We start from the raw sequence: 13,735 nt of genomic DNA, 5'->3' as shown, positions 1-13,735 counted from the left end.
GAGCGGCCCCCGACCCGCCCGCCCGCTGGGGCTGCGCACGGGTCCGTCCCATCGCGGCGCCCCGTCCCATCGCGGCGCCCCGTCCCACCGCAGTTCGCGCTGAAGCACAAAGAGTTCGCACATCTCCGCGAGGTGAAGCTGTTCCCCAACGCCCTCAACCCGCACAAGGAGGAGGCGAGGGCGCTGGTCAGAGCCATGATCGACCGCGTCATGGAGCTGCACCGAGACCTGAGGTGGTTCCACATCGGCTGCGATGAGGTGAGGCGTGGGCCGGGCGCTGCTGTGACAGCGGAGCGTATCCATCTTATTGAGCCCAAATACACAGCTTACATAGGAATGATTGTGCTGGGACAACTTTGGACGTGCTTCCATGTCACTTATGGATTTGTGTAGAAATGATCTCCTTCCAGAAGAGAGGAACCTCACTTCATTTAATTCAGGACCATACGGTTGCTAGTTTTCTTTAACTAAGACTGGCGAGAGCAGCTCAGAGGACAAACCTTCCAAAGACAAATACAACATGCCTTAATGTATAATCAATGAATCCAAATGTTGTTCCTTGAACACCTCCCTGGGCAGCCCTTCTGTGATGTGTTCAGTCAGAGCTGGATCCTGCAGGTTGACACTCACAATGTCTCCAGCACTGAAAAGCACTTTGAAATACATCTGCTCAGTGTGTGACATTTGTACCATAGTTTGTGAATACTGTATGATTGCATGATGCTGTATCAAATTTGTTCCCCCTATTTCTATACAGGAAGTCAGGATTATTTGCTTGATGTTTCAGGTCTATTACCTTGGTGAAGGAGAGGAATCCAAGCAGTGGCTGCAACAACAAGGGAACACGCCAGAGAAGCTGTGCTTATTCCATATAAAAGCAATAGCAAGTTATGTGGCTTCATCGTACCCCACTGTGACTCCCATCATGTGGGATGACATGCTGAGAGGGATCAGCGAGGAAACATTGGCAGGTGTGTCACCTGTGATGGGTGAGTCATTTGGTAGCACCCAAAAGAGTTCACGCATTCAGTTGAAACAGATCTGCTATCAGCTGAAATACAGTACAGAATGATTCGAGAATAGTTGAGATATGGTCCATCAGAGTAGGAAGTAGAGACATTTAGTCCTTGGCAATGCTACAGACTTTCTTTTTGATATTGGGCAAGTCTTATAAAGTATGCAGTCCAGTTTTCTATCTGGTAATAGACAGTGGTCGCCATAAATTCTACTGTCTTCACCCATTTAAAAAAAATACTGTAGTCTTTTCCTAAATTTCTACACTTCTCACCACCTTCTAATGTTAGTTGTTACTTTGTATAATATCTGGTTCCCATAATGCAGATTCAAGAGAAGCTGTTACTCTGTGTCCTTGTTGTTACAGTTGACACAGTTAGTGAGGAACTCCAATACTGTATTGTCACAAGCTCCTATGTTGAAAAATATGAAACTACTACTAAAATTAGAATGGTTCTAATGTAGATGGAGTTTCACATTTTTCCATTTTACATATCTGCTCTAAACAGATTTAGACAGTATCATGAAGAGCCATACAGCTCCTCCAGCACAGATTGAACTACTCATAGCTTTCGTGGTGGGGAATATCCCCCAAAAAACTAGAACTCCTGCAATTTCCACAAAAGAAGCACAGCATCTAGCTAAGTGCAGTCTACCACCATAGCCAATAATGGAGTAAGAGTAAAATGGGATGCAGTTAAAGTACTCAATTCATGCACAATTTACTGCATCTTGTTGAGGGGTGAGAATTTCTCATGTTTAAAACTACTCAGGAAGCTGGTTATAAAGGGAAGCTAAACCTGCATCTTCATTATGGGCTTCTTGAAAAGCTAAGTTCTGTGCAGACAATCTTAACTTAATGGGTGATTATTTCCTTTGAATTTAGCTGAAATCTTGCATGTACCATTTGCAACTCCACCAGTTCAAGCAGCCAGGTAAACTAATAGATTCATACCCCTGACACGTTCAAAGTCCTGACAAGGCTGAAAATGCACATGGGCATGAAGAATTCAGTGACAGGCCATGGTTTGTTCTATAGGTGCAGTAATGCATGACTAACATGTACTTCTTTCTCACCTGTAACTGTCCTTTTTCTATTACTTAAAACAAAAAATCTCTGCTCCTTTCAGAATCTGGGGTCCCACAGCTGGTGCAGCCTATGATATGGGACTATGCTGCCGACCTGGATGTGGAGAGCAAAGGTTTGTACTTCTCTAAGCTGCTTGGAAGAGCTCTGCTACCTGATTATTTATTATTATTTTAAGCTTTCTTTAAAAGTTTCCAATGCGTGCCATTTTGGGGAAAAACAACAAAAGTCTGATCAGTGCTAATCCTTGAAAGGGGGGAAAAAAGAAAGTGATACACAAGTGCAGAAGACGGAGTGCAGCCCTTATTATGTAAAAATTCTTCTGAACTACTCCCTCAATGCAGCAAACATCATCCAATGAAAGAACAGCAGCTAATTTTTTAGACAAGTGGAGATTTACCCTCCTCTTATTAAATTGTATGATGCATTTAATACACGTATATTACCAGCAGAAACACCCCAGCTGCTTCCATGCCAGTAGACCTCATGGTTCCCCCTCTAACAGAAATATTCAGAGCCCAGAGTTCTTGTTAACTGAAACATTGTAGACATGGCTGAAAATTGGAGAAACGTATCCTTAGGTATTCTTTTGTGTCTTATTTCAGTGCTTCTTATAGATAAGTATCGTAGATGTGGCTTCTCCAAGGTGTGGTTTGCTAGTGCTTTTAAGGGAGCTACAGGAGTGAATCAGTCTCTAACACTTATTGGACACCACTTAAAAAACCACCTTCAGTGGCTGAAAGTAGCAAGCAGCATCCCTGCTGATGTGCTCCAAGGTATTGCATTGACTGGCTGGCAGAGGTAAGGAACATCTTTTAACACGAAGCAGACTTCCACCCAAGCCTTCCTAAGATGCACAAGGAACTTGAAGATTTAGAAAGGAAGTTGACAATGCTGGAATCCTTCCTATCAGTTACTGCTCAGCTTCACCCAACTCGAATGTCTAATTAGTGAATGTTTTCTTTTTTAGGTATGATCACTTCTCTGTTTTGTGTGAGCTTTTCCCCGTGGCAATTCCATCACTGGCTGTATGTCTGCAGGCACTAGAGAATGGTACAATGGCAACTTTATTCTCTCTGAGCTAAAGCCTAACACAGCAGTGAAATGACCTTGCCCTAAGGTTAGCACAGGCTTACTACATTTTGAGGTGGTTTCACTATTTGATCATGTTCCAAATTACAAACAGTAGATCATGCATCTCACCTGCCTGCAGTGTGGCAGCAGGGAAGCCTCTTGGCCTTCACATTTAAAAATAGCCATAGTATTCCAGTCATGTTATGTTTCAATCTGTAAATCACCACAAAACTCATCACGTACTGGAAAAAAAATTAAGAATTGCTTTCTTAGTAATTAATTTCAAACTTTGCTGGTATGTAAGTGAAACTAATTACATTTAAATGTTGTTTACATGTAGAAATTAATTAATCCATTTTCTTAAAATGCACCTAGGAAGTAAAGTGCCTTGTAAAAACCTCCTGTCATTTCTGGCTTCTTCAGAGGAAGCTACCAATCAAATTTTTAGTTTTGTCTGTCTGCATTTCTTTTCAAAACATTAAAACACAACCTGCTTATGCTTAACTAAGACACTAAAAGTATTAAGTACTCTGAATGGAAAGCTCATAACTAGAAAGGGCTTTACGTCGCACAAGAAGCCTCGTGAAAGATGTACTCCCTCCATCCCCCACATTTTTTCCTTGTTCTGTTTCTATTTTAACTTATGTATGTATGTATGTATGTATGTATGTATTCATCCAAAGAGATCGGGTAAGCCAAGGCTGAGTGCTTGAGAAAAACCCTCTTTTTGAGCATTTCTGTTATGAAGGCTCCTCTGTCTCATTTCTTATGTCTTCTGCCCAGGTGGCTATTCTGAAAAGGTTAAAGAAAATGTGGAAAAGCTCCTGGGAATGTCCAATCTGGAATTAGATACTTTCATGAGGTAAAATTCCAGCTGCTTGACTCAGACACTTCACAGTGCACAGTAAGTGCAGAAACTAACAATCTCTTTGGACAGCACAAGTACGGGGACCTTTCCTGGCAGCAATATTCTTACCCTTGTGACACAAGTTAGCTTCTACCTCAAGTCCTCAGTGGATGAACTTCTTGAAAGGAACAGGTACTAAGGTTTACATTGATTTTTCTGTCCACAGGAGCGTGGGGACTGTATCACCTAGAAATGGGCCATATACGCAGGGAACTCCAACAAGCTGCTTAAACATTAAGCACTACATTTCAGGCATTTCACCCTGTATGCTGACACCTCAGCAGAACTTAATATCTGAATTCTGCTGAATTCCTAAACTGTATGTGCTGTCTTATTTCAGTAATCTGATTATTTGTTGAATTAGAATGTAAATATTTTTAATTGTTTGGTTACCAAAAAATGAACTTGAAATGAAACTTAAATTGCAGCAGGTGACCAGTTGTTATTGTCTGCCAGAAAGTCTTCTACAAGCCAGTTCCAAAGATATGTAGCCTTAAATTTGCTTACTCCTTAGTCATTCTCTCCATTTGTGAGATAAAGCTAAAGCTCAATCACTTCCCTCTGTCTACAGATACACTCCTGCTATTTCAAAGACTGTTCATACTAACATACATTTTCAGGTATGTCACAGGCTGGTTCAGTCCCTACCACAGAAAAAGGAAGATTATTCATCCTATAATAATGCATCACTTTCAGCCAGATGCAATAAGGTAACACCACCTATTTTAGAGGAACAAGTCTGTCATTTTTCAGGCTGGCAAATTCCCACAGCTTTGAGTCCTCACCTCTTTATATAGTTTACTCAGAAAGGTCAGTTAAAAATCAATCAGTGCAATGTGTTCATAGTACAGATTTAAATAGAAAAGCAGGCTTATTTTTATCTGCCTTCTGTTGAACAAATGTAGTGAATACAAGTACAAATTCTTTGGAAGGTCCTCCCTTATATATGGAGTTACTCCTGCATCTCAAAAGTTGTGAGCCTCAATGTGGGAACGTATCAGGGGCCAGGATCCAGGCAGAGCTTGGGATAAAACCAGACCCCTTTCCCAGTCAGTGTGTGTGCTTTCTAAAAAAGACTTGCTAAGATTAACAGTACTTAAACACAAATGTTTTGCCATTTGTGCTAAGGTCTTTCTTACAGATGCTACTTCTGCATACTCATCCTAAGGACTGTATCCTCTTTGTAGCCCCTGTAAAAGCCCTAGTAAGCTCATCCTCTCTTGAGGCAGAAATCACCTGCAAACTTGATCATTTTCTCCTTTCTTCCTTGATTTTGGTCAGTCTTCTGTCCAAGTGGAATGCTGTGGTGCAAGACCTCCAGGCAGCCATGGAGCAAGTCTTCCACAAGTGTACTGTAGAGGAGTGGATGGAGGAAAACGTCCACCCCAGCCTAGAAAAGCTGCAGCAAGTGGTGGATGATTTAGATAAAGCAATAAAAGCACAAAATTAGTCATGTTTTAATTTGTCTTATTCAACGGGAAACGTGGCCAGTGGACATGTGCAAGGAGTCATATAGCTAGTCTGTCATCTTAAGAGTTGAAGCAGCAACTGTGATTTAACAAGTGACCTGAGGGAGAAAGGAATTTATCTAGGTAATTGGCTTTGAGTCTGTATTAATTGCCCTCTAACACTGCTGAGCCCTGAGTCACCTGCCCTGTAAGATTTGCTCTCCTTGCATAATGGAAATCGAGAGTCGGAATTCAGCTGTGTTTCCAAGGCAGAAAACCTTTCCCCCCCAAATTCAGTACATCTGACAGCAGTTTTGTCCAAATTTCAAGCATGACCAAAGTTTACTGAATGCAAGGGAAAAATGCTAAGTTACCTTCTGTTTTCATCTTGAACATTCAGAATCTTCAGAAACATATAGGAAGATATTTTAGGACTTTACTGGAACGTAAAAATAGTCAGTACACGGAAAACAATTCTAAAGTCACATAGTTAAGAATACTATATCATGAATATAGTATTCAAGATGTCCTTTACCTGTCTGCTTCATTTACTGCTTTCTTATAAGTCTTCCTTGGAAGCACAGGTACTGACATATTCTTGAACCAGCTGTTACAGACATGAGCATAGCTCTGAATGCAGAGCATACAAGAAGGGGTAGTATAACACAACTTACTAAAATGAGAAATGTACAATTTTTTTTGTAAAAAATGCACAGCTGCTGTGTATTCCTTAATTGCAGAAGTCACATCACTTACTCTAAATAAGATTATTTTCTCTAATAAATAATTTGATATTCCAAGTGTTTGTTGAAACTTTGTTTCGCATACAGCATGTTGGTTTGGTTTAACAAGGGAAAATATGACCAGTGGAAAGTTGGTTTTATTAACTGATATGAAAAAATGCTAAGAAAAGAAAGCATGATCAGGATCAGTGATTATATATAGTGATTATTATATATCAGTGATTCCTCTGCCCTGCCTGCCCACCCCATCATCTCCAGGAAGTTGGTGCCAAATGGTACTTCATACAGCCATCAATATTAATATAATTAAAATCAACAATCAAAAAGATTAGTGACACAAAACATGTTAAAGTTGATTTTATCAATGGAGATTTTAATAAAAAAAGAGACACGCAAGGCCTTGCTGAAATTCTACTTCCATTTTGAAGTAGAAAAGCTATTTCTAAATATTTTCCAGACAAATTTTTGCCTCCCAGCAATCTACCAGTGTCAGAAACTAGCACTTTTCATGTAATATGCAAGCCTGCATGGCTTTTATTACCTGTGTAAACATAAGACATGTTGCCATTTGTGCAGCAGCCCTCTCTCCTGTCTACCTGCTCTCAGCAGGATATTGAGAGGGAGAGGTGCACCTAAGCATCTAAAAGGAGCTGATTATTGGACATCAACTAAAAACAAACTCATCCCACAAATATCACTCACAGAACTCAGGCCATCTAATACCTTTCTGTAGGTCCTTTCCCCTCCTAGAGCATCTCCTCACATTTTGGTTTAGTATTGCAGGACAGCTATGTACATCACGCTAATGCCAAGAACGTACCGAAGGCTGATGAAGAGCTCAGCTGAAGCAGAACACAGTTTAAAATTAGATCAATGTAAATACTTCCATAGAAATGATTTTTAACTGAAAAACCACAGCATTATTTGTATTTTCCCCATGACGTCGGTTCTCATGGAAACAGAAAAGAAAATCAGTGTAACTAAGATTGAATGCAGGTAGTTTTGTCCATTTTATCCACTCAGTGGTTAAATCTGTAGGTTTGGAACATTAAGTGCAATGCACAGCCATACCACGTACCCCTCAAATATCTTTGCTACAAAGAAGGTATTTGCAGGTAGAAGAGTTATTTTACTTATATTATACTTTAAAAACTAAGCACTTAAGGGTATTTCCTACTGAAAGTCTTTAGAATGCTCAAAACCCATGTTACAGAGTGATGAAAAAACAGTTCATCCAAATTCAGTCTCATTCTCTTCTCCAGAATGAGTGCTACTGAGGGTACATATTGAAATGAAAATCTCTCTGAAGTGTTAAAAAAGTTGCAGAATATAAAAGATTTGATGGTTTGTAGCTTACATCATTCTGCAAAATAAAGGCCAAATTTGGTTAATTATCTGCAACCTGTTTTTCCCCTGTGTTCGTACACAGCAGCTTCCCAATTCTAGTAATGGGAGGCAGAGATTGAAAGCAATGTAATCAGCCAGAAAACTTGGAGTACTTCAAGAGCATGTCTGCTGGCAGAGGTCTGTTTTCATACCTGACATGATTACAAGTTCTTATTTCATACTAACACACCTGGTTCAGTGCCACAGTTAGGCTGCATCAACAGCAGCTCCCTCTTACGCCTGGATGATCCTTCCAAACCAGCAGTAAGAGCGTGTTGGTCTCACAGACACAAATGGCTGGAAGTGAAATCAACCTGTTCTTTGGTCAGAGAAATGGACACAGTTTCCACTACCAATGGAACGTGCAACTGAAATCATTTCATAGCTTTCACTTCTTTAGAGGTAGAGTGTTTTTAAGCAGGAATGTGGGTTAAGTCCTGAAGAAACAGATGCCACCAGACATTTAAATGCTGGCATGGAGGCGGACCACCTCCACGCAGTCTATTCAGACCTCCCAGAGGAAACTATCAGTATTTTCTAATTCAGGTCTTAACTCCATACAACTCCTAACACAAGTTGGTAAACTTGAATACAAGCAGTTCTAGCACATGGGAGGAACTTTCAGCTCTTACAGTTTCTGTACTTGTAATACCAGCATGTTGATAGAGGTACAATGAAGTTTTAGTTCTAGACAGAACCTGTTGACTAAAAGAGGTAGCTTTTACTTCATAAAGTACCTTGGAAAATCCATAATTTTAACCACTAATGAAACCATTGGTCAGAACAGAAGACAGCACACACACAGTAACACATGGGCCCAAGCCAAACACTGAGCCCAGCTATCTTAAAAAAAACAACATCTAAGTTATTATTTACCTCCTCATTACTACAGCAAAATACTAAACAAATGCAGGCTGCCATGGTGTCTGACATCAGTCTTTTCCCTACCTGAAGGAATGTTTATTTTCTTCCTTCCCAAACACACAGTTAAAATAGTAAACACTGAAGTCTAGAATAAGGCTATTCTTTGGGTAGTCTATGCCCAGAAGTTAAACAGAACATAAAGGCATTAAACGACCAACATGATCATTTGTTGGTTCTTAGTTATGGCCCCTTAGCAATTCCAAGAGAAGTAAGACAGTAACAAGCTGAGCAACCTGATGTTGAAAATTCCAGACCATCCTCATGATTTCCACTGCTATCTAATGGCAAGTCAGTAGTAGAGAATATAAAAGTGCCACTACCCTGCATCACCTCAGTGCATATATTAAGCTGCTTAAGACCAATTTAGCATTATATTCACTCATTTACAATATTTCAAAAACCTCAAAGCATTGTGTTCTGAGTTAAATTCAGCTGTTCTGCATTTCATATACTGTACCTGCAGATCTTTGCAGTAAGTGGAAGCTTACATCTATAGCTCCAATTCATTAATGGGAAAGTACATTTTTAAACCTGTACAATAATAAATAACTACTCCTAGACTATTGTGACAAGCTGACAAAGTTCAAAAGACAGCAGTGTCCACATCCAGGAACTAAGATAGAATTTGCTTTCGATTCTACAATGGCAATATTGGGAGCACAGATCTTGAAGCAGTTTAGCACTAAAGAAGGTGCCCTAAGACAGATTCTTCCCGCTGTAAGTGCACATATAGAGAAATGCCCAAGTCAAGATTGAGGAATTTCGTTATGAAGAACAACCAATCTGTAATTCCCATATCTTCGAACATCTCTTCAGCTCATGACTATTAATATTCATCCTGTGGTTCATCAGCATCACTAGCCTCTGTTTCACTGCTCTCATAGACATCTTGGCTCTCTGTTCGGTCCAATTCCAGAAAACTGATGACAAGCTTGGCAACTGCTTCCACATCACTGTAGAAAAGAAAAAACAGTGTAGGAGTTAATGGAATTGTGGTGCTGATGAAACAAGAACAGGTACATTAATTTCTTCTCCAAAAGAGAGGCCAGGCACTGGAATGGGCTGCCCAGGGAGACAACTGGGTCACCATTCCTGGAGGCGTTCAAGAAACACTTAAATTCTGCACTAAGGGACATGGTTTAATGACAAATACTGGGGGTAGGTGGATGGTTGGATTAGGTTATCTTAGAGATGTTTCCCAACCTTGGTCATTCTATGATTCTTGAGAACAACTCTTTAAAGGGCCAGCCGATAGGACAGAGCATGATTGCAGCATCCTACATATAGAGAAACATCAAGCCAAGCAATTCCTTCCTTGTCAGAACACATCAATCCTCTTCTCACAGTTCCTGCTGCAAGTGGTTTGAAAAAGTTTAACCAAATAACAGCCATATCAGCATGTAAGAATGGTGCTAAAATGATTTGTTTAATAGCTGGCAATTACTGACCCATATGACCGGTTTTCCATTTTACACATTGTAAATTTAAAAAAAAAAAAAAAGTACCACACTTCACCTTCTGCAGCCCAGCACAGCACTCTGAGTCAGTGGATGTGAAAATCCAGTGATAAATCGTAGCACAACCAGGTAACCCTTCCCAAAATATCGCACAGTCTCCTCTTCCACATTGACATCTCTGATCTCATGCAGTAGAGCAACCACTGTAAGCAGATGTGGAAAGCAAAGCCATCTATTATTAGCATTTCAATAAACTTTCAGCACCTCTCCTAGGGAGCAGTCCTAGTCACTGTGCGACTGGGACTCCGCGCTCTTGAGTGCTACTGCTCTGACCTCACACAACTACCACAGACTTGTAATACCAAGGAATTGTTAAAGCAATGGACCAAAACAAACATCACAGTGCACACTAGCTGGTACAGCCCTAATGAACAAGTTACACTGCTTCCTAGGAAATGGAGACCATTGGTTACTTACATGGCCACACTTGAAAGATTTTCAACTCTTTGTGTACAGAGTAGGTAAACAGCTGTTAAGTTTACTGAGATAGAACAAATACTAAAAGATTTAACTTGTCAGAGTATCTGCTCACCTCTGCATCCCTGTATTAACTGTAACAACCTCTCAGGAAGAGATATGCTGGGCTCCAACACATCCAAAAGAAAAGTTCAGAAATTAAACATCCTTTTTATCTTCTGCCCCCAAAATGTCCTGTTTAAAATCCAAATCAATTTTAGGACATGGTGTATTTTGTCAATTTTCTAAGCACCTCGAGAGCTGGTTTGATTTAGACTACCAAGAATAAGAAAATCTGACATTGAAGATCCTACTTCACTTTGCAATGGAACTTCTGCCTCGCAGTAACCTTAAAGAAGTCACACACTAAACTTCAGCTTCTGTCACTTCATCAGAAAGCTCAAAAAAAATCAGATGTTGCATTAAGCTGAGCCTACTGAATATGCTGTCTTAAAGGGACCTTAACTTTGTTTTGTTTTCACAAAAAAAAACCCAAATGGTTCATTTCACTTTACATTAAATAAGAATACTACCCAGGCATTTTAGGGAGCCTAATACAATTTTGAATCCACCAATACTTAATATAAGCAAAATGTCTTTCCACCTGTCCCATTCACAAAGCAGGCTAGCCAGGGGAAATGCAAACATGCATATCATCATTCCAAAGGAATGGCTTACACTAATCTGGAAAGCAATGTGGAAGCTCCCAAATTAAAACGACTAACGTGATGTAGTCAGTACCTTAGCCTGAAAAAAACATGCAGAGCCTAAAAGGCAATTTGTGACTTTTGCTGTTTGTGAACAAATCAGACCTGGAAATAAATGTGCCTAACTTGAGTACAGAACTCTTGAGGGAAAACAAAAAAGGAAACAGTAAACCCTTGGTGTTTTTTTCTGCCTCCCAATCACAGTTGCTATCACAGATACTGCTCTCTCACCTTGTTCACTGCCTCCTTTTGAGAAGGTCAGTATCTTTTTGTAAAGATTGAACGTTTTTAGGCAGACTGTCCCCTTGTTCTTGTCAAATACAGCTTCCTGTAAAATTGAAAAAATTTAAAAAAAAAATTTTTTTAAAAAAATCAATCTTCTCTTTGTATAAAACTATTTTAATTCTCTTACATCTAGCTATTTTAATTAGAGACTTTTGTCTATTACTGGACCATGAAAACAGTAATCTTGCACATGGTTTAACAGACTTTTCTATATCTCTTATGTTATTTCTAGAAGGAAGATAAGCTGGTTTCCCTGCCACTTCTGCCACATTCTTCACATAATAAAAGCTATGCTGGAATCAAATATGAACACTTCCATGCTGCTCCTGTAACTCTCTCTTACACACTGGGCTTACACTAGGTTTAAACTTTCCCAAAGAATCAATGAAAACACCAAGTCTCTCTTGGAGGTTACTTATCCAATAACTCAGGCCAGTGAAGTGAGAAGCCTGTAGAGGGGGGATACTGTTCTCAGCCCATCTCCCAACACAGACATCATAAAGATCAGAAACAAGCCTCGCAAACACAATTTCTTCCTAATTGAAAACAGCCTGAGTAGCCTGGAAGGCAGAACCACCCTATTCAATGGTCACTTATCATTAGTAGGAGCAAGTGAACAAATCAGTACAACAGCTAAATGAGAACTTTTTTTCATTCATTTACATGTAGAGAAAAAGCCACAAAGAGCAGCTCTGCCTGCATGTCTGCCACAAAGGACAGGTCTCCCCTTTTTAAAAAAATGTGTTCTATTTACCTTCACATTCTAGCTTAAGAATTCTGAAGAGTTTCCTCAAAACCAAAAGCATAAATTGCTTGTTTCAATTGCACAATAGCAAAGTACATCAGACAGCTGAAATCAACACCTGACAACCGTTTCAGAACTAGCACAATAACCTCATTTCCTGTGCTGAACGTCTTACCTCCCACTGCTCCAGATTCTGTGCTGCCACGAAGAAGCATCCAGCCATGTAGAAGAGCTTCCATGCCAAGCTGTCTGAACAACACAAAAGATGCACAAAGTTAGAGCTTCTTTCCTTCTTTCGTATACAAAACAGTTTTGCGTGCTCCTTATAAAGGTAACAAGGAAATAAGTGGTTTCTCTGATGCAGCAACATTTTTGCCATTAACTCTCATGTACATTATTTCAGGGTTAAGGGACAATGCAAAGTAATTCGCTGAAGCTTGACAAAAGAAAGCAGTCAGCCCTTTTAGCAAGCCAACACTCCTATTTTCTGTCCTGGAAAGGTTTACACCTGGCAGCCTATCTAAACAATTTGCTTACTCAAGGTTTTACTGAAAGGAAAATAGAATATAGCTCAGTATTGTTTCAAAAAACAACAACAACAACAAAAAACACTTAGATGTCTGATATAGTTGGTGTTTTAAGCAGCTTTCACTGAACTTTGTTCTTCAAATAAGTATGGAGTGTAATGGCAGTAAGTTCTTTAAAACCTGAGGCTCAACAGGATGCTGCAAGAGAATCACAGAACAGCTTGAAAAATAAATTCCATGGGTAGAAAAATACCTATCACGTGGTGCACTCTGCTCAACTTGGGGCAAGCAGCACCAGCTGCCTGCACTCAAAAGGTGCTTTTCTATGAGTAATCTCTGCCAGTGATGATCTAACAGTTTCCAGAGAAACAGAGCACTGGCATCAAAGGCACAGTTATAATTTCATTATGGGGACAGACAATTGTGGTACATCTTCCCAGGAGGGCTGTGGGGAGCAGCCAGTCACATACAGCATACTGAAAGCACAAAACGCTAGAGTACGAAGTACTTAAGATACTCTTGCAAATGAGCAGGGAGACCAAGTAAGACATACAGCATTCAAGCTTAATGACTCACACAGAGGCAAGAATTATTATTGGATTCCAACATTCATGTCAAACAGAGTGACAGGTGCATACACTGCCATTGTAAGGCTGCACAGAGCCACACAAAGGAGTCAACAGGAAAAACAATTATTGAGAAATGATAGGCCGTTACCTGCACTGTAATAAGCAGCAGCCAAGCCTATGGAGGCTATTCCTAGAATAAGAGGAGAGAATTAGAATGAGGAACTCAAACCTCCTAAAATTCCCTGAAAATATAGAACACTCACAAATTAAAGCCACAAGGTCTTGTGACTGCAACATTGATTACTCTACGAAAGACAGTTATATTTCTTTGAACTTAGTGTAAAAA

The 13,735-nt window shown here is 39.9% G+C and overlaps 2 protein-coding genes across 4 annotated transcripts in view; one reads left to right on the top strand and one right to left on the bottom strand.

The window, feature by feature from the left end:
- The first annotated feature begins 6 nt into the window (after positions 1-6).
- HEXD (hexosaminidase D) lies at positions 7-5,535 on the top strand. Its single transcript, XM_019621640.2, has 9 exons — positions 7-258; positions 788-989; positions 2,145-2,216; positions 2,707-2,902; positions 3,072-3,154; positions 3,959-4,037; positions 4,113-4,214; positions 4,703-4,792; positions 5,364-5,535. Exons 1-9 carry the CDS (start codon positions 196-198, stop codon positions 5,530-5,532), a joined length of 1,056 nt encoding a protein of 351 aa, XP_019477185.1. The 5' UTR covers positions 7-195; the 3' UTR covers positions 5,533-5,535.
- A 1,084-nt stretch (positions 5,536-6,619) lies between these two features.
- LOC100548208 (cytochrome b-245 chaperone 1) overlaps positions 6,620-13,735 on the bottom strand; it is an 11,228-nt gene continuing 4,112 nt past the window's right edge. For all 3 annotated transcript variants that reach the window (XM_010721250.3, XM_003211415.4, XM_010721251.3), the window contains exons 3-7: positions 13,538-13,579; positions 12,469-12,542; positions 11,495-11,591; positions 10,099-10,243; positions 6,620-9,536 (exon numbers count right to left, since the gene is read on the bottom strand). In XM_010721250.3, coding sequence (XP_010719552.1) covers positions 9,410-9,536; positions 10,099-10,243; positions 11,495-11,591; positions 12,469-12,542; positions 13,538-13,579 — 485 coding nt within the window. In that variant the 3' untranslated portion in view covers positions 6,620-9,409. The remainder of the gene's footprint in view (positions 9,537-10,098; positions 10,244-11,494; positions 11,592-12,468; positions 12,543-13,537; positions 13,580-13,735) is intronic.

Source organism: Meleagris gallopavo, chromosome 20, assembly GCF_000146605.3.
Source record: "Meleagris gallopavo isolate NT-WF06-2002-E0010 breed Aviagen turkey brand Nicholas breeding stock chromosome 20, Turkey_5.1, whole genome shotgun sequence".
In the NCBI taxonomy this organism is placed as follows: domain Eukaryota; kingdom Metazoa; phylum Chordata; class Aves; order Galliformes; family Phasianidae; genus Meleagris; species Meleagris gallopavo.
The sequence above is the reverse complement of the archived record's forward strand: the minus strand, read 5'-3'. Positions and strand labels throughout refer to the sequence as shown.